At 39.9% G+C, this 26,268-nt stretch overlaps 4 protein-coding genes across 5 annotated transcripts; 2 read left to right on the top strand and 2 right to left on the bottom strand.

Annotated features, from left to right (window-relative positions):
* Positions 1-6,720: 6,720 nt before the first annotated feature.
* Positions 6,721-12,639, top strand: LOC692827 (DNA polymerase accessory subunit). The gene is given in 7 exon segments (NM_001046672.1): positions 6,721-7,071; positions 7,224-7,777; positions 8,406-8,540; positions 8,752-8,908; positions 10,042-10,154; positions 10,928-11,032; positions 12,523-12,639. Coding segments are annotated over 6 exon segments (957 nt in total). The 5' UTR covers positions 6,721-7,071; positions 7,224-7,387; the 3' UTR covers positions 12,580-12,639.
* Positions 12,640-14,208: 1,569 nt separating this feature from the next.
* On the bottom strand, positions 14,209-18,855 carry ERD2 (KDEL endoplasmic reticulum protein retention receptor 2). The gene is given in 5 exon segments (NM_001046723.1): positions 14,209-15,885; positions 16,242-16,347; positions 18,067-18,213; positions 18,372-18,631; positions 18,713-18,855. Coding segments are annotated over 5 exon segments (639 nt in total). The 5' UTR covers positions 18,804-18,855; the 3' UTR covers positions 14,209-15,850.
* Positions 18,856-20,192: 1,337 nt separating this feature from the next.
* Positions 20,193-22,799, top strand: LOC101735417 (protein SDA1 homolog). Its single transcript, XM_004925818.5, has one exon. It carries the CDS (start codon positions 20,598-20,600, stop codon positions 22,749-22,751), a length of 2,154 nt encoding a protein of 717 aa, XP_004925875.1. The 5' UTR covers positions 20,193-20,597; the 3' UTR covers positions 22,752-22,799.
* Positions 22,800-24,366: 1,567 nt separating this feature from the next.
* On the bottom strand, positions 24,367-26,262 carry LOC693106 (mitogen-activated protein-binding protein-interacting protein). Of its 2 annotated transcripts, none has more exon segments than NM_001046859.1 (3): positions 24,367-25,385; positions 25,463-25,618; positions 26,120-26,201. In NM_001046859.1, coding segments are annotated over 2 exon segments (378 nt in total). In that variant the 5' UTR covers positions 25,531-25,618; positions 26,120-26,201; the 3' UTR covers positions 24,367-25,075.
* Between the last annotated feature and the right edge of the window lie 6 nt (positions 26,263-26,268).

The following is a 26,268-nucleotide window of genomic DNA, read 5'->3' on the forward strand; positions in this document are numbered from 1 at the left end:
ATCCTGTCGAATCGGGATTGATTAACCTGAAGAGGTTTCAAGATGGTGTGGGCCGCGTGAGCGAAAACTACGCTTGCATAGTCTGACGGGGCGTATGCAAGTTTTGTAGAGGGATACCTTATTACGGAGGGACAGTTTGCTTCGTTTGCAAAGCATAGGGTAGAGTCATCCTAGTATAAAGACGGCACGGTCGCGTACCGTTTTGATGTGGGGACGGAATGTCATCCCTCTGTCGAGGGTGAGGCCTAGGTATTTAACCTTCTAGGCCCAGGGTATGGGCCGGCCAAAGAGAGTGATGGGGCTAACGGCAGAGGTGTTTGCGCGCCTATTAAGGAGTGGGATGATTGTAGTGGTATTCGGAGGTCGACCCCTTTTGAAGAGTACCGCTGTGGTTTTAACCACCCCACCGCCACACTACGATCCACAGACTGTATAAATTAACTCTATTATCTATATTGCTAACTCTATGTAGCGTCCACCATGTGTAGCGTCATAGCACATTGTCAAAGGATTTAACTTTACGATATTTTTCCCATTCATATTTTCTATTAGAAAGTAATTAATATCATTTATTTCCCCTAGATTTCCTAAATCTGAAAACACACTAGTGCATTCTCATAAGTCACCATAGCTAGAAATTTTAACGAGAAGTAACATTAAATCAACAAAATAGAAAAAATCCCACAACTTCACTTCTCGCACTTCTGCCAGAAATTCCGTACATAAATCTCCTCCGTATGAAGAGCACAGGTTTTTTTTTTTTCAAAGATTAAATATTAATGCTCTTTGGAACAGCTAAGATGGACTCTAATGCAACTCGACGCTTGAAAGGCAAACGTGACTAAGCGACAATAACTGCTTTGTACATAAATGTTAGGCAATAACCATATTCGATGCGCAAAAAATATATATTTCTAGGTGTATTAAAATAATTTCAATCCTACAGCTAGATTCGTTAAAATAGAATTTTTTTCAGGTATTTCAACTTTAAATTAGCCTAATGTAAAGTTCACACATTGTCGCTTATTCATGTTTGCCTTTCAAGCGTTGAAGTGTATTATATATGTCTAATGTCATCGAGCCACATTCCGATAGAGGTACCCGTCACGTGCGGACGTGCTCATCGTCCACTCGATCGCCCGGTCTTTGTTCGCCCGGCTTTTGTTAGCCCGGCCATTGTTCGCGCGGCCTGTATTTGTGGTACATCTGCCGACTAAGTGCTCTTTCTGGAAGTTTTTATTTGTTTTGTTTCCTTTTGTTGTTTCTGTGTTCGTGGTACATCTGCCGACAAAGTGGTTTCCTGCAAGTATTTATTTGTTTTGTTTCTTTTCGTAATTTCTGTTTTTTTGTGCTTTTTCTTTGTCCTGTAGTAATCGCGCCGCATTGCCACCTGTGTTCAATAGAACCGCTCAGGTCCGAGAAGTTGGGGCCTCGCCGCAAGGCGAGTGTTTTCAAGACCCGGGGCCGCCCCACCTGGGTACTCAGCGATCATGGACGCTGTATTCGCGGAATTCCTCCGACTTCGCCACCCACAGCTCGCCTCGGAGTTTTTGGCCTTCAAGGCCAATCACACTGCGAGCCCTCTCGAGGACTCCGCCGCGCTCGCTGCTCCTGCGTCGCCTGTACCTGCGTGCAGAGCTTCTGCATTGAGCACCGCAGCCTCTGTCGTGCCTGCCGCTCCCGTGTCGCCTATACTGGCGAGAAAAGCTGCTGCGTCGTCCGCCGTGACCATCGTTTCAGCTGAGCGATCATCCGCGGCCTCCGTCGCGCCCTCTAAAACACCTACACTTGCTCGTAGGTCGCCTGCACCCGCCTCCTCGTGCTCCGACTCTGACTCGGACATGGAGGTCGACCTCGCCCCCGCCTCATCGACGGATGGATTCACCCTGGTACAGAAGGGTAAGAAGCGTGCCGCGGAGTCTCGAGCTCCCGCGGCCGCTAAAATTAGCAAAGCCGTGAACGCGTCGCGCCCCCGCCCTCAGACTCCCGTTGCGCCCCCAGCCCGTGCCACTCCGTCGCCGCGTCCGGTGGCACAAAATAAAACCCAGACCCCTCCCCCGGTTATCCTTCAGGAGAAGGCAGCTTGGGATCGAGTTTGCCTGGCCCTTAAGGCCAAAAATATAAATTTCACGAATGCCCGTAACCTCGCGAACGGCATTCAAATTAAGGTTCAAACACCCGACGACCATAGGGCCCTCTCTTCTTACCTCCGTAAGGAGCGTATAAGTTTCCATACGTATACGCTCCAGGAGGAGCGCGAACTCCGCGTTGTAATACGCGGAATCCCTAAAGAGTTAGATGTAGAGCTCGTAAAAGCCGACCTGTTAGAACAAGGCCTACCAGTGAATTCTGTGCACCGTATGCACACCGGTCGCGGTAGGGAGCCATATAATATGGTTCTAGTCGCTCTCCAGCCTACCCCCGAGGGTAAGAAAATCTTTAACACACAGACCGTCTGTAGGCTCTCTGGTATCGCTGTCGAAGCCCCCCATAAAAAAGGCACTCCTAGCCAGTGCCATAACTGTCAATTGTACGGGCACTCTTCCCGTAACTGTCACGCGCGCCCCCGATGTGTTAAGTGTTTGGGCGATCACGCCACGGCCCTCTGCGCTCGCGACCAAAAAACCGCGACGGAACCGCCTAGCTGCGTCCTGTGTCGAACACAGGGTCACCCCGCGAATTACCGTGGTTGCCCCCGAGCCCCTAAAATAAATCGCCGCGTCGCCCGCCAAAACCGCCTCCGAGCTTCCGGCCCAGACATCAAAGCCTCGGCACCCTCTGCGTCGCAGGCTAAGCCAGCGTTCGTTCCGGCGGCGGTGCCCAGTGTCTCGGCCTGGGCAAAACCGCTGCCGTACACGAACACGGCTACAACTCCCCCCTCCGCGATTCGTCCCGCCCCCGCGACTCGTCCCTCTCCCGCGACTTGCCCTCCGACCGCGTCCGACAATCTCGCTTTAGCGATCGACTTCTTTCAGTCGATCAACTTTGAGCGCGTTAACGCTTTGGGCGACGCCATTCGCGCTGCCTCCACTGCACAACACTTTATCGCCGTTGTGCAGGAATACGCCGACGTATACGCGTCATTAAATACGTACGTCCTCCCCTCACTCCGCCGGTAATCAATGGCGTATATAAGTAGAATAAAGCCCCTATCCGTAACGATAGGATTTTTTAACGCTTACGGTCTCGCAAATCAACGTGATCAGATTTCTGACTTTTTGCGTGACCACCAAATTGATATCTTTTTAGTGCAGGAGACCCTACTTAAGCCCGCGCGCCGTGACCCTAAAATCGCGAACTATAACATGGTCAGGAACGACAGGCTCTCTGCCCGTGGTGGTGGTACCGTCATTTACTATAGAAGAGCCCTGCATTGCGTCCCGCTCGATCCTCCCGCGCTCGCTAATATCGAAGCATCAGTGTGCCGAATCTCACTGACGGGACACGCGCCGATCGTTATCGCGTCCGTTTATCTTCCACCGGATAAGATCGTTCTAAGCAGTGATATCGAGGCGCTGCTCGGTATGGGGAGCTCTGTCATTCTGGCGGGCGACCTAAATTGTAAACACATCAGGTGGAACTCACACACCACAACCCCGAATGGCAGGCGGCTTGACGCGTTAGTCGATGATCTCGCCTTCGATATCGTCGCTCCGCTAACCCCGACTCACTACCCGCTAAATATCGCGCATCGCCCGGATATACTCGACATAGCGTTATTAAAAAACGTAACTCTGCGCTTACACTCGATCGAAGTAGTTTCAGAGTTAGATTCAGACCACCGTCCCGTCGTTATGAAGCTCGGTCGCGCTCCCGATTCCGTTCCCGTCACGAGGACTGTGGTGGATTGGCACACGCTGAGCATCAACCTGGCTGAATCTGATCCACCATCGCTCCCGTTTAACCCGGACTCTATCCCGTCTCCTCAGGATACCGCTGAAGCCATAGACATCTTAACGTCACACATCACCTCGACATTAGATAGGTCATCGAAACAAGTTGTAGCGGAGGACTTCCTTCACCGCTTCAAATTGTCCGACGATATTAGGGAACTTCTTAGAGCTAAGAACGCCTCGATACGCGCCTACGACAGGTATCCTACCGCGGAAAATCGTATTCGAATGCGTGCCCTACAACGCGACGTAAAGTCTCGCATCGCCGAAGTCCGAGATGCCAGATGGTCTGATTTCTTAGAAGGACTCGCGCCCTCCCAAAGGTCTTACTACCGCTTAGCTCGTACTCTCAAATCGGATACGGTAGTAAGTATGCCCCCCCTCGTAGGCCCCTCAGGCCAACTCGCGGCGTTCGATGATGACGAAAAAGCAGAGCTGCTGGCCGATACATTGCAAACCCAGTGCACGCCCAGCACTCAATCCGTGGACCCTGTTCATGTAGAATTAGTAGACAGTGAGGTAGAACGCAGAACCTCCTTGCCACCCTCTGATGCGTTACCACCCGTCACCCCGATGGAAGTTAAAGACTTGATCAAAGACCTACGTCCTCGCAAGGCTCCCGGTTCCGACGGTATATCCAACCGCGTTATTAAACTTCTACCCGTCCAACTCATCGTGATGTTGGCATCTATTTTCAATGCCGCTATGGCGAACTGTATCTTTCCCGCGGTGTGGAAAGAAGCGGACGTTATCGGCATACATAAACCCGGTAAACCAAAAAATGATCCGACGAGCTACCGCCCGATTAGCCTCCTCATGTCTCTAGGCAAACTGTATGAGCGTCTGCTCTACAAACGCCTCAGAGACTTCGTCTCATCCAAGGGCATTCTTATCGATGAACAATTCGGATTCCGTACAAATCACTCATGCGTTCAACAGGTGCACCGCCTCACGGAGCACATTCTTGTGGGGCTTAATCGACCAAAACCGTTATACACGGGAGCTCTCTTCTTCGACGTCGCAAAAGCGTTCGACAAAGTCTGGCACAATGGTTTGATTTTCAAACTATTCAACATGGGCGTGCCGGATAGTCTCGTGCTCATCATACGGGACTTCTTGTCGAACCGCTCTTTTCGTTATCGAGTCGAGGGAACCCGCTCCTCCCCACGACCTCTCACAGCTGGAGTCCCGCAAGGCTCTGTCCTCTCACCCCTCCTATTTAGCTTATTCGTCAACGATATTCCCCGGTCGCCGCCGACCCATTTAGCTTTATTCGCCGACGACACGACTGTTTACTATTCTAGTAGAAATAAGTCCCTAATCGCGAAGAAGCTTCAGAGCGCAGCCCTAGCCCTAGGACAGTGGTTCCGAAAATGGCGCATAGACATCAACCCAGCGAAAAGTACTGCGGTGCTATTTCAGAGGGGAAGCTCCACACGGATTTCCTCCCGGATTAGGAGGAGGAATCTCACACCCCCGATTACTCTCTTTAGACAACCCATACCCTGGGCCAGGAAGGTCAAGTACCTGGGCGTTACCCTGGATGCATCGATGACATTCCGCCCGCATATAAAATCAGTCCGTGACCGTGCCGCGTTTATTCTCGGTAGACTCTACCCCATGATCTGTAAGCGGAGTAAAATGTCCCTTCGGAACAAGGTGACACTTTACAAAACTTGCATAAGGCCCGTCATGACTTACGCGAGTGTGGTGTTCGCTCACGCGGCCCGCACACACATAGACACCCTCCAATCCCTACAATCCCGCTTTTGCAGGTTAGCTGTCGGGGCTCCGTGGTTCGTGAGGAACGTTGACCTACACGACGACCTGGGCCTCGAATCAATTCGGAATACATGAAGTCAGCGTCGGAACGAGCCGCCGCTGACTACTCCCCGAATCCTGATCATGCAGGAGCCAGTCACCGTCGACGCCCTAGACACGTCCTTACGGATCCATCAGATCCAATAACCTTTGCATTAGATGCCTTCAGCTCTAATACTAGGGGCAGGCTTAGGGACCCCGGTAACCGTACTCGTCGAACTCGACAAAGAGGTCGACGTGCAACCTAACCCATGCATCAGCCCGCTGAGTTTCTCGCCGGATCTTCTCAGCGGGTCGCGATTCCGATCCGGTAGTAGATTCATTCGCGAAACAATTGCTCTTGAGTTGTTAGGTCTCCTTCGGAGGCGCTCGGGCAGTTGTTAGCAAATCCCACCCCTCTTGGCTGAGCCTTTGCTCGTCCACCTGTCCTGGTGAAACTGGAAAGGCCTTCGGGCCACCAGTAAACTTTCAATCATAAAAAAAAAAAAAAAAAAAAAAAAAAAAAAAAAAAAAAAAAAAAAAAAAAAAAAAAAAAAAAAAAAAAAAACATCGAGCCACTAAGGGCTGTAAACAAATTAATATTGAATTTATTTCAAAATTAAATAGTACTTAAAATAAATTAATACCTATTATGTGTATTAAAGTGTATAATCCTCAAATATTAAGTTTTAATGTTAGGTGCCCGACTGGCATGAGACTCTCGGGTTGTCAGTTCCGGTATCGACCGGGGACGCCTGTATTCCGCTTCAAAGTCTGGCGCGCACTCATTGGGATTTGGGACTGCGAATGATGCAACAGATGCGCGGGCGCGGGTAGCGCGGGGTGGGTCGTCGCGGCACGGACCTGAGTCACATTCCCTTTGGCTACTGTTGCCCCGCGGAACGGAACGCTGCGTTACAAAGTGTTTTAATCTATGATATAATCTATGAAACACTATGTAGTACTGCTGACCTAAAGGTCATAGTTACCAGGTCATAATATCCCTTAAAAAAGTTATGCACAAACAGTAACATTTTTAATTTTTTTTAATAAATTACACAAACACAAACGTATTTATTTAATAATTAATTATGCTATTTCGATTTATCGCCTTAAATCGTGCTACAATTCAAAGAATTTTGTCCAAGAATTATTGTTCAAAAGTACCTTCCAATCCGGTCAGTACAGTACAAAATGAAGATAAAAATAAAATATGCATTGATCCGAGTACTATAACGCTGCTTGAAAGACTTTCACTAGTAAAGTATGATACTCCAAAAGGAATAAAAGTTTTGGAAGATTCAATAACTTTTGCCAATAAAATACTTCATATAAACACTGACAATATAGAACCTCTTTATACCACCCTAGAAAATGAGTAAGATTTTAATATCTCACTAAATATGTAAAATTTATTACAAATTCTAATTATTTTATAATATAATCAAATAATTACTCTGTATTGCAATATCTTGAAACGATTTTTATGTTTAAATCAACAAAGTTCTTTTAGTACATGCTGATTTACAGAAACCTCAATCTTCGTCCTGACAAGATTACACAAGGAAATTGTCAAAAGGACATATTAAAAAATGCTACAGTGAAAGAGGATGATTACTTTGTGGCTCCGACTGGGAATATACCATTGCTCGAAATAGAAAACAAAGAACTTCCTTTGAAGGCAACCAACAAAAATGAAAACTGAAATTCTTAAAGTTTTAAACCTGAAAAAATTCTTTCAAATGATTAATAATAATGCAACAAAAATTGATTTTACTTTATTGAAACCTAGTCAGGTATTAATGAAAAATATCCATGTGAATTGGCTCCGGTTCACATTAGGCAAAACACAGAAACACATGCCAGTTTATTTGAATAGAAAAACATTTGAGTTATGTGATAAGAATATACCATTTGGTTTTATAACAATTGATAAACAATCTACCGAAATACTAACTCACAACCTGAGAAGTGTTTATCCAGAAGAAACTTCTAAATTAGCACTAAACATAATTATACCCCAAAAAGACATAATGAAAATTTTTATTCAATGGCAACGATATAGGAAATACTGGTGGAGTTCTGTAAGTTAATGATACTTAAGTTTTTATGGACATCTAATAACCTATATTTTTGTATTGGGTATAACTAATGTTGGTATGGTTTATTGGACAGCTTGTCTGTATCGAGAATTCCTTCACATAAAAATATAAACAAAGTTTTATTCTTGATATTTTATCTATTATTGGTGCATCTTTAAAATATATCAATGTTGTCCTTACATCTTAGGTCCATAAAAATTTTATTACTTTTAATCTGGCTAAGTTTTCTTTGAAGTAAATGTATTAAATCTTTTAAAAATTGTTATTTAGTGGATTTACTATTTTGAATGGACTAAAATTTGAATCAAATACAATCTGGATATTCAAGCATAAAACTGCACATAATTATTCTCTGAATTTTTTTAATTTTTTATTCACTTGCAGAATGCTAATATGCATTGTCTACGTTTGGCAAGCTTAACAATCTTGGTATTATATGACATCCACAAGTCACTGTGACTACTCACTATTAAATTCACTTTAATATGAAGACTGCCGACACTGGTATTAAAAAAAGACCGTATTTAGTGCTATAGTCACCACTGGTTAAACACTTGTCAGAAACATTGACATATGATCAGATATTTATTCAAATATATCTTATTTTCAGATAACCACAACACCCAGCTTGTTTAGCATAAATGACATGAAGTTGGAAAATAATGAAGCCAATGTTGATATATTAGCAAAATTTCCTTTTGGATCATTTCCTGTTGAAAGAATTACTATTACATGCGATGATAATGTATGACTTATATTGGTTAAATTAATTATTAGTATTAACCCTTTGTGATCTAACTTGAACTTGATTGACTGTGATCTTTGTGACTAAATGTCCAACACATGTGGGCACTGGATCATGAAGGTTTAAAATTTATTCTAATTATTAATAAACTTAGCTCACACTGTTAAAAGAAGGTAAAATTTGTTTGAAGTATATATTTTGGACATTCCAGGAAAGTAACAATTATCGCCTCAGTTGTACCATGTCATTAGAAAATGCACTATTTATAATACTCCTTGATGGGTTAAGTAATTACTCAAAAGAAGAATATTTGAGACTTCACCGAAAAATCACACCATATAAGATTGCCTTTGGTTTCAATTTTGAAGGTGAGGTTTTCATTAATAGGGATAGAATATACCCATGTAAATATAATATTAAGATGGAAATGCATTGAATTTATATATATTCTTTTTTTATTAATAAACTAGCGACCTGCCCTCGCTTCGCTTCAGAAACATTAACATTTATTATTGATATTTGAGTCCCGCGATGTTACCCGGGGTTCTTGTCGTAACGCGGGTGAGGCCGCGAGGGCGAATCTAGTCTAAAAAAAGTAGCCTAAGTTACTCCTTATATCATAAACTACCTGTCAGTGAAAGTCCCGTCAAAATCGGTCCAGCCGTTTCAGAGATTAGCCAGAACAAAACAGACAGAGACAAAAATTGTAAAAAATGTTATTTTGGTGTATGTACCGTATATATATTCATATGCATGTAGTAAAAAGCGGTTATTTCAATATTACAAACAGACACTCCAATTTTATTGATATGTATAGATTACTTGTTAATATATTTAATTATAAGACAAGCATAATGTATGATGATTATAAGAAAGCCAATGACCATCAAGAAGATATATTGTAGTAGCATAGTGCAAAATGCTGGCTCACAGATAACATTAAATTCCAGAAATTCCAGAAATTCCAGAAATTCCAGAGGCACGTCAGCCACGTCAGTATCGCCATGTCATCTGAAAACCTGACTCACGACAATACTGGTATCTCTTGTGAATCCGCACGGGTAGCACCACCACCCTGCCTATTTCTGCCGTGAAGCAGTAATGCGTTTCGGTCCAGTAACCACTTAACAGCAGGTGGGCTGTAAGCTCGTCCACCCAACTAAGCAATAAATAAAAAATAAAAATCGAATTATTATTCATAAGATATTTTTATTAATGAAATTATAATCAACGAAAAAGTTTTAACGTTTTCACTTGAATGATTGTTAAAGATTAAAAACAGAAAGCATTCAGATGATTTTCTAGTTAGAGATAGAGAGATATTATCTTAATATTTTTTGTTTGCCAGCCCAAGTTTTCAAGTTTGGATAGGGAGCACATACATATTTGTAATTATGTTTCACAATTACTGTGTTTCACTCAAACAAGTTTCAAATGTTATTTTTTTTTTTCATTGTTATATATTTAACTACCCAAATATATATTTTTTATTCCATTTCAGATAACAAAAATAAGGAACGATTGAGTAAACTCGTTCAAGTATTGTTCAACAAATTGGAGGGAAACCAAATTGCTGCATTGTTACCCTCAATCCCAATGAGTCTAGATTCTCAGGTGAGTCAAAAAAAATCATAGAAGTGGACTCTTTCTAATTGGATTCTAATTTTTTTTATTGCTTAGATGGGTGGATGAGCCCACCTGGTGTTAAGTGGCTACTGGAGCCCATAGACATCTACAACGTAAATCCGCACCTTGAGATATCAAGTTCTAAGGTCTCAAGTATTGTTACAACGGCTGCCCCGCCCTTCACACCGAAACACATTACTGCTTCACTGCTGCAGAAATAGGCAGGGCGGTGGTACCTACCCTTGCGGTCTCACAAGAAGTTGTACCACTAGTAATTACGCAGATTATAATTTTACCGGTTTGATTATTATTACACGATGTTATTCCGTCACCGTGGAAGTCGATCGTGAACAATTCTTAAGTACGTATTTCATTAGAAAAATTGGTACCTATCTGCGGGATTCGAACACCGATGCATCGCTTGACAGGATTGCACCGGGCGTCTCATCCTTTAGGCCACGATGACTTCAAAGTTCAAAAGACTTCAAAATTCTAAATTACCCGCAAGTACAAGTGGGAATGTTGGACGCCTCACCAGTTCGGGCAAAGGGAACTAACTACCCAAAGGCCTGATCCGTGCCTATAAGGAAACACGACTCCACGTATTTAAAAGTAAATGCAATAAATACCGAACAAAATGTTAGGTAGTTCCGAATTTTTGTCGATAGTATCATCTGGGTAGTTTGTAAATCACGGTCCTTACCTTCTGTGGACATTTGGTAACTCAATAAATAACGCTTGCTTACTTAATGCTTTTACAGATCAAAGAAAATCTTCAAATGGGCGTAACCTATACTGCTATCGTCGATGAAACAACCTTAGAAAATGGTATATTCCAATTACTGAACAGCAGCACAATGTTGAAGGTACAATACCTATGAAAAGATTTATAGAATTACTAAAACACAAGTCAGAAATCTCCTTCAATGGGTCATGCGTCTGCCCCCTTGGTGTCCGTTTACACAATAATGGCGGTTTTTTTTTTTTTTCCTACCTAAGCTGAGAGCCTTGAGTGGCTATTTCGGCGTAACCCTAACTTTTGTAGGTGAGCTCACGGGGCTCAAACCTGATGACGTTGCTAACACGAACCCTAGCAAGAGCCGTGCTTCGCAGAATCTACCACCGGAAACGCGACCCACTGAGAAGATCCGGCGAGAAACTCAGTGGGCTGTGTCTGTTAGTTAGAGTTAGTTTACTCGTCGAGCCCTTCGTCGCAAGCGACGGGTTCGACGAGAACGGTGACCGGTGCTTGAAGTACCTAAAAGCACCGTTAGTGGATCGGGAGGATCCGAGATGACGTGTTTTGGGCGACGTCGACTGCTTTCCATTCTGTCCGCAGGATCGGGAATGGTGGCGGTCATGGCGGTGCGGAAAACGCATGGATTGACATCTCAAATTTTATAATAATTTTTGAGATAAATAACCATGTTATCATCATTCGGTGACAGAGTTTTTTAACGCTCACGATAGCGTAAAAGTTAACTCATATTTGTATGGAGTTGGGACGTTTGCCGCTAAGAGCGCTGTTCCAACTACATAATACAAATTTAACTTTTACGCGATCGAGAAAGTTAAAAAACTTGCACTAAGCACGCAGGTTCTTACTGGTGGTAGGACCTCTTGTGAGTCTGCGCGGGTGGGTACCACCACCTTGCCTATTTCTACCGTGAAGCAGTAATGCGTTTCGGTTTGAAGAGTGTGGCAGCCGTTGTAACTATACTTGAGACCTTAGAACTTACATATTTTTTTTTATTGCCTTTGTAGGCAGACGGGCATACGGCCCACCTGATGGTGAGTGGTTACCGTCGCCCATGGACTTCAGCAATGCCAGGGGCAAAGCCAAGCCGCTGCCTACCGCTTAATACTCTCCATAAGCCTCGTTTGAAGAAGGACATGTCATAGCGCTCGGGACACACCGTGGAGGGGAGCTCATTCCATAGCCGGATGGTACGTGGCAAAAAAGATCTCTGGAAACGCACTGTGGATGACCGCAGTGGCTCCAGGTAGTATGGATGAACTCTACTCCGGTGGCGGGCGGTGCGATGGTAAAAACGAGATGCTGGTATCATCTCGAACAATTCCTCAGAGCACTCCCCATGGAACATACGGTACAAAATACAGAGGGAACCGAAGTCCCTCCGCAGACCCAGAGGCTCCAAACGATCCGAGAGAAAACAAGGTGGGTGGCGCATTTACGTTGTGAATGTCTATGGGCTCCAGTAACCACTTAACATCAGGTGGGCTGTGAGCTCGACCACCGAATAAAGCAATAAATAAAAAATAAAAACATTAATATAGTTTCCCTAAAATCATAAAGAAAAATTTTAAACTAAAAATATATGCTTTTATTCTACAGGAACAAGTTCACGTTGCTGACTTCCATGAATATGCGTCAAGTTTATTCAACTACTAAATATGTTTTTATCGGAAATTACGTTTATAGTAAAAAATGTCTTTATAGTTATTGAATTTGTTATAACTAATAAACTAGATGGCATACCTATGTGGTTTTATTTACTAGTAGTATTTAACGAACCCGCTTAAATCTAGTTGTAGGTACGTTTTGGAACGAAGTTCCTTATCGCGCGTTGTGAAAGGGGGCTAGACGGAAAAAATTCTTACGAAAAGTTGTCACGACACTTTTTAGATCCGTCATTCTGACCAATCAACGTGTAGGCGCTTATCGCGTGACATTGCTCGTATCCGATTGGTCCGCGTAATGAGTACAGTTTCTCGAGATAGCGTTTCAACAATAGTAATTTAGTTCATGGTATTGTTTTTTTCTTCTTCATAATGCCGTAATTTATTATTATAACTTAAAAAAAAAAATTACAATTCCTTCACTAATTAATCGAAAGGAACTTCGTTCCATCCGGGTGTCCCTTGACACCTCTGAAGTTTTTTCTTATTATCGGTTCATTTAAAACCGGGATGTTGATTCTACATTTACCACTTAAATTAAAACTATTATTACTGATATGATTTAGTGAAGGCAAGAGCCATCTATTGACAAATAACGCCAAATAATAACAAGCATGCAACAATTATTGAGACCTTATTAGAAATCGTATAGCGCGAGAAACATTGAGGAACATAGGTTCCACTGTAGTCTAGAAACTCTAGAATGGTAAGGAATACAAGCCTCAACGAGGAATACATCAAGTTGGACTTGGTTGCTTGGTCAGTCACAGCCCGTACCCGGACGCCAGACCAAGACGAACTGAAGAAAGCGAAGCGAAACGGAAGTGAAAAGCTATACAAAGTTACAAATTGTGACAGTGTAATATATATTACTAAACGATGACCAAGCTTTGCTCGGTATATATATATATTTTGAATTGTGTCTTTTAGAAATTATATTTAAATACGAATTACTTGAATTAATTACTATTGCTAAAATTGTGAAATATTCCAAGATCGTTTAGGCATTTTTAAGTGGACACGTGAGTTAAAAAGACACTAATAATATAAATAAACAATTAATTTTCTTAGTCTAACAATAAACCAAACACTCATTGGCTTCGGGTAGCTTAACAACGCCATCTGCTGAAATAACTTTAGTGTTATTGTGTCTTTAAAGCATTTAGTTGCTCTCAATTATCAAAAATAGTATTATTATTCGCCAATAGATAGTCGGGAAGAGTCATAAAGTTGATTATTGAAAACAGGAATAAAACAACATTTTCTGAAAATAAATCGTAGCTAGATCGATTTATCGCCCCCGAAATTCCCTGTATATTAAATTTTTATAAAAATCGTTGGGGCCGTTTCCGAGATTCAGATTAATACAAGAATTGCTCGTTTAAAGGTAAGATTATGCACTAGAGTGACTACTAATGCTCATTAATTCTAGTAGGTACGGAAGGATATTCTGACTGTTCCAAATTAATTAATTATAAACTAGAAATGATATTAAAAAAACTTAAACCTGCATTATTGTTGTGGCAATATCGCTTGACATCATTTAGTTGCACCTTTAGTCGTAAATAAATACGTACGATGATATCTACAGCCTAGATCTGTGTGTAAATTAAAAGCCATATTTTATTAATTACTTTTATTAAAATTAAACACGCCCGAAACTGGCTACGTTCTTTTTTAAAGTAATAAATGAAAAATATAAACGCGCACACAGTAAAACGTATCCTTATTTAAACTATATTGTATTAAATCAATGTATGGAAGAAATTACCGATAGGAAATCTTCCATACATTAACCTATTATGTAGTTTGCCTATCATTTATAGGCACACCAAATCCAACAAATAATATGAAATTCATACACATAAAAAATATATTATAATACTAAATTTGGCTCTAGTCGGCTCTACCTTATACATACATATTATTGTGTTAGTCTAAATTAATGTTACTTTGATTTAGAAGACGCGATTTTTTTTAATTGTTTATAATGGATTCATCCTATATCTAAGTCCTATATAGGGTGAATGTTTAATGGTGAATCGAAGCTGCATTTCGCAATAAAGTCAAAGACGAACCATTTACATTGGTCACAATCAATAAGCTATTTAATTATTAAAAAGAAATACTATCAGTGTTACTGTTGTGTTCCATGGTCCCGCAGTCGGATCACTTAACTCGTCGGAATTACATTTGTATACTTACATACAAAAAATAGTACTTTGCTGCTCTTGGTACACCACACCAAATCTTGTTCACACCAAAACAAAATGCAGCCAGCAAAATTCTAGTCGTGGTCGTGATAAACGCGAAACCTAATGAAATGTTGCCAATAATTCAAAATAAATTAGATAACAAAATTTTAATTATTTAACTACCAGTGAAAGTAATTGTATGATCAACTAAGAAAAATATTTGATTCACCACTAAAAATTGACCCTGTGTAATTATAAGAAATAAATATTGGCAAAACCAGTCATAATTGAAGGTATTCATAATATTTTGAACTTATTCGTCAATCTAATACGAAAGTACTCATTTATTTAAATTTACGTAAAATGTAAAAGCAGTCACATACAATAATGTCACAGCTACAGAGTCCAATTTACTAAACTTATTATAGATTTTAAGGGCAAACTGAAAACTACTACCTAGTAATTTCTCGTTAAATGGCTCAATTATAAAAAATAAAACAATTATGACTCTATAAATTTATTCCAATACAGAATACGAAAATTAAAGTGTCTTTAAACACTTACAAAACAGACAAGTTCTGAATTATCGATTATTAGGGCAAAATAATATGGTACATACCACTTTAGGGAATTTAATGATCAGGACAGGAAGTTAAAAATGGAATGCCACAAACAGCCATACTTTTGATGTTAATGAACTACACTTGTGTATATACTTACTGACTGCATTTTTTCTTACCTCAAGTACCACCACTTACGTAATTATAATTTTAAATACATATTAGTCCATAGTACTTCAAACATACATAAGAAATCCTAGGAATTTTCTTGTAATAATTTTATCCTTTTTTACATTTGTTGTACCAAATTAAAAAATCCTAAATACCATATAATAATTATTTATTGCTTGTGACTGCATTCATTTTGTTGCAGTATTACAATCATACATTGTGATTAGTTAATAAACAATTTCACAATAGCACAAAACAGACAAAGTTTATACAAACTAAATCTTAGGTAATTTATTGGTTCACACCAAAAACATTTAAACAGATATTATCAAAAAACTTAAGCTGGCAACTGTAGTTTCTTTCCCTTCAACACTGTAACAAATAAGAATTATTAGAATTTCCTCAATGAGTATGTAGTAAAATTAATGAAATAGTTTTAAGGAAACCATTCTATTAATAAAAACTATCTTTGTAAAACCCTACTAATAAAGAAAACTCCAAAAATGCAGTATGCTTATATGAAAAATATAATTATAAAATGTTACAAACCTGATGTAAGTCTAAAGTACCTACTGAGGTTGACAAGTAAAATTCATAATATCATGACAATTAATTTAGAATTTTAAAAAGGTAAGCTGTTGCAATGGAACATTTACTATTGGCCCAGTGACCACAGATATTTTCTATATGACAATGATTTAAATATTATTTTATATTAAAATTCTTACCTTTCGTAATGTAAAGGTAAAAGAAATCACAGTACAGAATTGTCTGCACAACACCCGAGATAATCGCTATCAACTCATAGTGAGACTCCACAACATAACGGTAAACCTGTAATGTATAATAATGACTATTTATATTTTGTAATATGATAAACAAAATTAAATAAATTTTGTATTATGATTATTATTGTAAACATTTAACTATAATAAATTAAAAGCTCTTTTGATAATTGTTGTCATACACAATTACATACAATTCACATTTTAGTGCATGAACCCATTCTTTGGCCAATTTCCAGGTATCTAACAGGTTAGATTTAAATCTATTAATACTTCAACTTAGCCAATTTAGAAGTTATTAATTTTACCTAGGCTTTATTTTAATGTTTATAAAATGCCCACTTTAGGCAATTCCATAGAGATTTATTAAACTGGTATGGTGTGAGTAATTATGTCACCCTTATCAGTGTAGTGATATATTTAGGATTTATAATATGAGATAACAAAAATATACAATATCCATATTATTATTGATGTTTTTGCTTATTGCTCAAAGCCATTGTATGATACATCTATTGTTTACAATGATTGGACATTTTTTTTTAATTTATCTCTATGTAATTTGATTACGGAAGCCTACAACATTTTGCATGCTATCACTTATTAATACAAGAGGTTGATGCCCCTGTTGTATTTTACAGCTAGCTGTACCCTTAAGTGCATTATGTGTGGCCGGGCAAAACCCGGGCAGAGTAGGGGGGTCCCGCGGTCAACACTACAACCAGACACGCGGCGCCACCCCGAGGACGCCCGACCGACGGGTCGTCGAGGCGATAGTCGACGACCAACGACGTCGGTCTCCGCGGTACGGCGGCCCTACCAGGCCGCCCGGGCGATGCCGCTGGTGTTCCAGAATACCCCGCTGGGCCAGAACCAGCCTGCCGGGTCGGAACGCGATACAGCGACGACGAAAATGCGGACCGCATCGCAATCCGCAGCCGCCGACGCGTCGTCCCGTCCTCCTGGTGCCAGCGCACTAGTGACGGTAGTGTGCGGCGCAGTCTCAACCCCCTTAGGTCGCCCAGTGACCATCACCGGGAGGCGGCGGCACGGCGCCGAGAGGGAGGAAGAGTTCTCCCTCTCCCGTTCCGCCGCCTCTTTCTGCGAGATGGTGGACTCGCAGAAGTCGAGCATCGCCTGCCAGGACTCATCGCTGCCGAACATCGCAGCCATGACGGTCGGAAGCGACAAGTCCGGTCCTATCTTTGCAACGAGGACGCGGCGCTGCTCCGCGAAAGCGGGGCAGTACGCGAGCGTGTGCTCCGCCGTGTCCTCGTTGCAGCCACTGCAATGGTGGCACTTCGGCGTCGGCTCCCTCCGGGTGACGAGGTGCAGGTAGCGACCGAAACAGCCGTGTCCCGTGAGCACCAGCGTCGCTCGGAAGGTGAGACGTCCTCGGTCGCGATTCACCCAGTCCGAGAGGACCGGGCGGATCGCCTCGACGGTCCGTCGCCCGTAGGTGGGGTCCGCCAGGCGGCGAGACCACGCCTCGAGCACGGCACGCCGTGATTGGAGCTTCCACGCTCGAACTTCCGCCGCACCGGGACGCGGCTCCCCCCTGGAGCGGAGATCACATCGCCACGCGTAATCCGCAGCGAGCGCCTCCGCTTCCAGGTCCCAGGGAAGAGGCCTTTTGCCTACCTTAACCAGTAAAATTCAGTTAAAAATTCTAAGTGAATTTAGCTGTTTATAATTATTAACTTGAATTACTTTTACTTTAGTTTTAACAAATATGAGAGTGAAGTTTTCACTTTAGAAATAAACTCACCCAGTTCAAGAGGTACAGAGCTCTATATGAACCTAAAGCAAACAGATAATGAGAGGTAATGCTTTCGGCCTCTCTTGTTTTTGAAACCAGGAACAGTTGAGGTAGAATAGCGACAGATTCCAAATAAATGGAAAAAGTCCACAATACCTAAAACAATGCATATCCTCAAAACATGTACATATACAAATTACTAACAATTAAAAAATATTATTTTAACATTTATCAAAGCCCAGTTTTTACAATTTATTTTATTTATAGTGCTTCTGAGAAAAATGGATAATATCACTTAAAACACAGAACATTACCTCCAAAACAGTAAACTCATGGTTTATCAATAAAGCCAAGATAAAGGTGGGGATCAGTAGAAATTCAATCCTGAATGTGTCATGGTTGTGATCATAGGTGGCCTTAAACTTGACATACATCAAATAAATAGTTGCATAGGAGGTAAAGATGAACACCAACTTCATGACAGTGTTATACGGGGACACATGAGTTGTAAGTAGATCCAAATAACGTGTCGTGTATACCACTGAAAACAGAATCTGAGACTTTCCTGATATCCCTGAAACATAATTTAAGTATTTATTAGAGTTAAATAAATATTTGAATGACACGCCGGGAGAATTCTTTGCATGTAATTTACCTGCACATGATCTTGATTTCCAAATCTTTAATAACAATATTATTATAGCTAACAGGTGGGATAGATCACCAAGCAAACGGAATATATTCATGTTTCTATTATTTGTTCGTTATACAATTAATTATAAGATCGCCGCGTATGCCTCTCATTCAAGCCAAAATGACGTGGCCATTTGACATGACAAACGACGTATTTGATGTCAATAACATAATGAGGAATGTTCGCTTATAAAATTAAATGTAATCTATGTTTCATTAATTTGAATATTTTCTTATATGATTGAAGAATTACTGGTGGCCCGGAGGCCTTCCCAGTTTCTCCAGGACAGGTGGGCAAGCAAAGGCTCAGCCAAGAGGAGTGGAATCTGCTAACAGCTGCCCGGGTGACTCCGAAGGAGACCTAACAACCAGAGAGCAGTTGCTTCGAGAATGAATCTACTACCGGATCGAAATCGCGACCCACTGAGGAGATCCGGTGAGAAACTCAGCGGGCTGATGCATGGGTTAGGTTGGTTTTTTTTTCCCTACCTAAGCTGGTAGCCTTGAGAGGCTATTCCAGCGTAACCTTAACTAGTAGGTGAGCTCGCGGGGCTCAAACCTGACGAAGTTGCTAACACGAACCCTAGCAAGAGTCGTGCTTCGCAGAATCTACCACCGGATTGGAAACGCGACCCACTGAGAAGATCCGGCGAGAAACTCAGTGGGCTGAGTCTGAGGGTTAATTTACTCGTCGAGCCCTTCGTCGCAAGCGACGGGTTCGATGAGAACGGTGACCGGTGCTTGAAGTACCTAGAAGCACCATTAGTGGATCAGGAGGATCCGAGATGACGTGTTTTGGGCGAAGTCGACTGCTTTCCATTCTTTCCGCAGGATCGGGAATGTAGTTACCGGCGGCCACGATGAGAGGGTTCTCGTATCGTGCCGCTTTATCGAAGTGGGTAGGAATTTGAGGATGTCTATGACGTATGTGCGGGCCACGTGAGCGAACACCACACTTGCATAAGTCATGACGAACCGCAAGCAAGGGCGGATCCAGTTTTGGCGCCAGGAGGGGGCACATAGTCAAATTTAGATGCGTTCGTTCCCAAACGTTTACCATTATACAAAGTTATTATATTATATTAAATTAATTAAATATTGAAGGTATGTAGTTACATAAAATCTGTATGGTGACAAAATATATAAATAAAATCATTATATTCAATTAGTATTCCACCTAAGTCCTGGACCCAGCTCAGGGGGTGGTCATGACCCCCATGACCCTCCCCCTGGATCCGCCATTGACCGCAAGTTTGTAAAGTGTCAATTTATTCCGAAGGGACATTTTATTCCGCTTACAAATCATGGGATAGAGTTTACCGAGAATAAATGCGGCACGGTTGCGGACTGATTTTGTAGGCGGAATGTCATGGATGACACTTAAGTACTTGATCTTCCTGGCTCCCTGTGAGATTCCTTCTCCTTCATTACATTTCATTTCATCCCAGTTGATTAATGTCTCAAATTAATCATCTTCATTTCATTTCACTCCGTAATATAATTTTTCATAAAAAATAAGAACACAAATTATTAAAATAAGACATCACTTAAAGGTCTTAGCTACCAGGTCATAAAATCCCACATTAGAAAAACATGTGCTCAGCAAATAGGTTATATTTATAAAATAATTAACGTGCTCTGATAACGTACATAATATTCACAATTCAGAATAATTCACATATTATAATAGCATCCACTATGCTCAGACGCAAATAGTTTTGTGCATTGTTTCATTAAAAAACGTGTTTGAAAGAATACTTCTAATTCGTAGTCTTGTGTTTGAAACAACAAAAATCTAAATATTTAGTGCCAGTCTGTTCCTATTATTGTACAAAAATATTTAAAAAATGGTTAGGCATAATAATCAACTTCCGAACAACCTAACGCAGTTGCAAAATCTTATAAAACGTGATCCAGAATCTTACAAAGAAGAGTTTCATCAACAACTTGCACATTTTGAGACCACTTTAGAAATATTCAACTTGAACCCCACACAATATAGTAAAAAACTCGATGAGCAAGCTATGTTCTTAGCTCAAGTTGCACAGTGTTATTTTAATGAAATGAAAACTTTTCCACAAAAAATTGTAGATGTTTTAAAAACACATAACACAACATTACATAATGAAATGCGTTTGGCATTATGCAAGTGCTTAATTTTACTTCGAAATAAAAACTTTATTACGCCATTTGATTTGCTAGAATTGTTTTTTACACTTTTAAAATGCCAAGATAAATATTTGAGGGATTTTTTGAAAACTCATATTATAACAGACATCAAAAACATGAACATGAAAAATAAAGATATGAAACTGAATTCAACATTGCAGAACTTTATTTTTAGCATGTTACAAGATTCAAACACAAGAGCTGCTAAACTCTCTATTGACATACTTGTTGAATTATATCACAAAAATATTTGGAATGATCAAAAAACTGTCAACATTATTGCTGATATTGGATGCTTTTCCAAATTCACCAAAGTTCTTGTAGCATCATTAAAATTTTTCCTGGGTAGAGATGAGGAAGAAAAAGAACAAAATTCAGATAGTGATGACGAAATTGATCCAAGAGATACAATGATTTCTAATAAATTTAATAAGAAAACAAGGAAAAGGGAAAAAATGGTGGAGAAAGTAAAAAAGATTGCAAAAAAGATGAAGAAAAAGAAGCAAAAAGCTCCTGCATTCAATTTTTCAGCATTACATCTGATCAACAACCCGCAAGGTCTTGCAGAGAAATTATTCAAACAGATGGAGGCTTCAAATGATAGATTTGAGGTAAAGTTAATGACCTTAGATGTTGTGTCAAGATTGATCGGTCTACACAATCTTTTCCTTTTCAATTTCTACCCATTTATAGCTAGATTACTTTTGCCTCATCAAAGAGAAGTTACTCGAATTTTGCAATTTGCTGCACAAGCTTCCCATGAGTTGGTACCATATGAAGTTATTGAGCCAGTAATGCGTGCCATTGCAAATAACTTTATAACTGAACGAAATTCAACTGATGTAATGGCAGTGGGATTAAATGCTGTGCGTGAAATATGCACAAGGTGTCCCCTTGCTATTGGAGAAGATTTACTAAGAGATTTAGTTCAATATAAAAGTTACAAAGAAAAATCTGTGATGATGGCTGCTAGATCCTTAATTCAATTATACAGACAATCAATGCCAGAACTTCTACATAAAAAAGACAGAGGTAGACCTACAGAAGCCTCAATCGAACTGAAAACAAAGAAATATGGTGAACTAGAAACAAAGGATTATATTCCTGGTTCTGAAGTCCTGTTGGAAAAAGAGAAAGAGAAAAATAATGATAAAAAGAAAAGTGAAAAAAATAAAAAGCAAAAGAATGATTCTGACAGTGAAGAATGGGTTGACGTTGCGTCATCTGCTTCAGAAATTGAAATCTCAGACAGTGAAGAAAGTGACATAGACGAAAATGGTGAAGCTGAACAATGTGATGTAGACGATACTGATAACATGTTTGACAGACCTGAAGATACTGTACAAAAAAATGAAGAAAGAAAAATATTAAAAGCAAAACGTAAACTGGACAATGAAGAAAAAGTAAAATGTGCACGTGAAATTGCTATGGAGACAATATTTACGGATGAAGATTTTAAAAGAATTGAAGCTGCACAAATTAAAAAGAATATTAGTGGCGTCAAAAGAAAATCAAATACTAACATTGAAGAAGAGGAGGCAGAATCTGGAGAATTGGTTCAACTTGGTGCTATTGAAAATATTTATAAAAAGAAAAAACATGATAAGAATGCAAGGTTGGAGAGTGTAATGAAAGGACGAGAAGATAGGCAAAAATATGGATACAAAGATCGCAGGAAAAATGCAAACTGCTCTAAAACAAATAGGGAAAAAAGGAAAACTAAAAACTATCAAATGGTAAAACACAAAGCAAAAGGCAAAATCAAGAGATCATTCAAAGAAAAGCAAATTGCATTTAGAAACTACCTAATTAAACAGAAGAAAATGAAATAAGTCCTTATTTAATTTTATGTTTTCAAATATATATTATTTCTATCTTCACTTGTAGTTTTACTTTCATTTCTGGAAAATAAAAATGATAAATAACATTGTGTGAAACACGTTTCCCGATGATGGTCCTAGGGTGAAGAGTGAATCGAGGCTGCGCCGCCCGCTACCGTAACAACTCTAGCGCTCTGGCACCATGAGGATAGGATGACACTTCAGCGGCTACACTCCGCGTTGCCGTCGTCGCTGTCATCACCGGACGCACTGTAGATGGGCAACCCGGTCGGCGGTGTATCGCGTTCCCACCCAGCAGGCTGGCGCAGGCCCACCCGGGCGGCCTGATGAGCCATCGTACCATGGACACAGACACCTCGAATCAAGTTCGGCCCCTGCCCCAAAACAATGCCTTACGTTGCCCAACGTCGTGGTTAAAATATTAATGGTCACTGTTTGGTGGTCTAATCAATAATTCATCACAGCAAACCAAATGGCACTAGCTTTGACCCGAATGTGTACCCGATTAACTAGACAAGATGGAAAAGCCTGCGAATGCCAGCCTTGGTTACTGGCTCCTCTCTGCTGTAGTATAGGTGGAAGACAAGGTGTCAAGGTGTGTGGCGCATTTACGTTGTAGATGTCTATGGGTTCCAGTAACTACTTAACACCAGGTGCGCTGTGAGCTCGTCCACACATCTAGGCAATAAAAAAAAAAAACAACACTTTGTACGACACATTATACAGTTTCTAAGCTCCAAGAGCTAAGGATGAAAGTTTTGCATAATGCAACATGTTCACCAGACCTTGTGCTGACAGACTTTTACTTTTTCCAAAGTTTGGACAACTTAAAATTTAATACCCGAGAAGCCGTTTAAAATGCCTTTAAAGAGTTTGATAGCACCCATACCCAAGTTCTTCAGTAAATGCATTGAAAAATTGGTAGAGATGCATCAATATCATGCATATTTTTATTTATAGAAATAAAAAAAATATTTATAAAAATATTGCTTTCATTTTCTGTATGCTTAATGGCAATTTCACAGGTAAATTACCTATTATTTATTTGGTATTTATGACTTTATAAGTATTATTATATTTTATAAGTATATATTAAGAATATTTTAATATTTAACGGCCGTCTGGTGTAGTGGTAAGTGACATGGTCACTACACAAGGGGGTCGCGGGTTCGAATCCCGCCAAGGGAAGATATTTGTATGATAAATATAAATGTCTTTTCCAGGGTTATGGATGTGTATTAAGTATATGTATGTGTATAATAAAAATCTTACATTTATTTCCGTTATCTGGTACCTGTAACACAAGTTCTTTACGAACTTATCACGGGACCAGTTAACGTGGCGTGATAGTTAGTAAATATTTATTTATTTATTTATTTATAAGCTAATGATCAGACGAGACTGCTTGTAACAAGGGAATATTTGTACTGGAATTCCTGGTAAGAAACAATTAACAAATTTCGATTTTTTATATATAAACCATCTATCTATCCTAGGTTACAATGATACAATGTGCATATGAGGAGCAACTGTATGATTTACATAAAGGATACTCCTGGCTATGCTCAGCTCTATGCTGTCACTATTAAACATTCAATACAAACTTAAAGAAGAATAGATTTATACTGGGTCATCATTAATTGTGATACTACAAAATATTCTGATTAAAGTTTATAAAATATTAATGACTAAATGTACATCAACTTATAGGGGTTTTAGCATTAACCATTTAGTTGAACTTTACTTTTTCTATTTTGTTCCACTATCAAATTGACAAAGAAGCCATGCAAACTGACATATGGACATGTTAATTAGATTTACAGTAGTAACAATGTCTGACATTAAAATGAAAAGACATTTTTACAGTACATTAATTTTTCCAATATTAATATATTGTATATATTATCTACCCATGCAGGTTCCACCATACTGACAGTTATTATGAAAATCTATTAATTTTGAATGTTTTATTTTATTTCTAAGCTTTTTTTTAATGTGAAAGTTTATTGTGAACCTAGATATTTAATAATATGTTTATACCTGTCCCAGAAAATACAGCATAGTTGCATAGCACACGTATATGAGGCATCTTAACTATTATTATTCAAATGAATCCATTAAGCTACTATCTCAGTAAATCCTTTTATTATCAAACATGGCATACAAATCAGGAATCAAATTTGCAATTATCATGTTTTATATAATAGCTATAAAATTTAAAGATTCAAATAACTGAATAAAGTATTTTAGTAACCAAGTAAAGTATTTTAGTGACTTCTCATATTATTTTGCTCATAATTATTTAAAATTACATATTATGAACTTGCAACTTGCTTCAAAGGACCTTCTAGATACTGAGCAATAGCATTGATTTTTTCTTTCAGAATGCCAAAACCAACAGCCTCATTCGCATAAAGACACAGTAATAAATTGGCAACTTGTGTGATTGCAATTTTCCCATTTAAACAATCTACTAGTATTAAATGTAGTCCATCTTCTTTAAAAACATTTCTGCCGTGTTTTTCATAAGCTGACCAGACATTACTAGCGATTGCAGCAGTGACTCTAGCATCCTTATCATTGTAACCAGAATAAGCTAGAAGTGCACCTTGATGATTCAACAACCTAAAATCAAGAAGCACCTGTAATTTTGATGTTTAGTGTCTAATAAAATATGTAACCAAACTAAATGTTTTCATTACAAAGTGTTTTCTACTCCTCCTGTATTAGCTTGACTTAAAACTTCTGTTAATGCTTTCGGTTTTAGCATTTTGAAGGCTTGGTGCTGTTGGATTTACATGAAAATGGCTAAGTACGAAGTTAAACTTGAATCGTTTTCAAGTGTTGATTTGTTATTATTTTTTTTTTTTTTTTTTTTTTTTTTTTATTGCCTTTGTAGGCAGACGGGCATACGGCCCACCTGATGGTGAGTGGTTACCGTCGCCCATGGACTTCAGCAATGCCAGGGGCAGAGCCAAGCCGCTGCCTACCGCTTAATACTCTCCACAAGCCTCGTTTGAAGAAGGACATGTCATAGCGCTCGGGAAACACCGAGGAGGGGAGCTCATTCCATAGCCGGATGGTACGTGGCAAAAAAGATCTCTGGAAACGCACTGTGGATGACCGCAGTGGCTCCAGGTAGTATGGATGAACTCTACTCCGGTGGCGGGCGGTGCGATGGTAAAAACGAGATGTTGGTATCATCTCGAACAATTCCTCAGAGCACTCCCCATGGAACATACGGTATAAAATACAGAGGGAACCGAAGTCCCTCCGCAGACCCAGAGGCTCCAAACGATCCGAGAGAATGGGATTATCGACAATCCGAACGGCCCTCCTCTGTATGGAGTCAAATGGAACTTAATTTTCGACGTCAACGATCTTAAATTTTTAGGATAATTTCTATTTTCCACTTTTACGTAGGATTTGACAACTATCAAAATACCGTCGCCGTCAAATATATTAAGAGTATAATCTATGGTCGCCGTCCGTGTCTCAATGTGTGTAT

The sequence above is a fragment of the Bombyx mori genome, chromosome 17 (genome assembly GCF_030269925.1).
Source record: "Bombyx mori chromosome 17, ASM3026992v2".
NCBI classification, from domain to species: domain Eukaryota; kingdom Metazoa; phylum Arthropoda; class Insecta; order Lepidoptera; family Bombycidae; genus Bombyx; species Bombyx mori.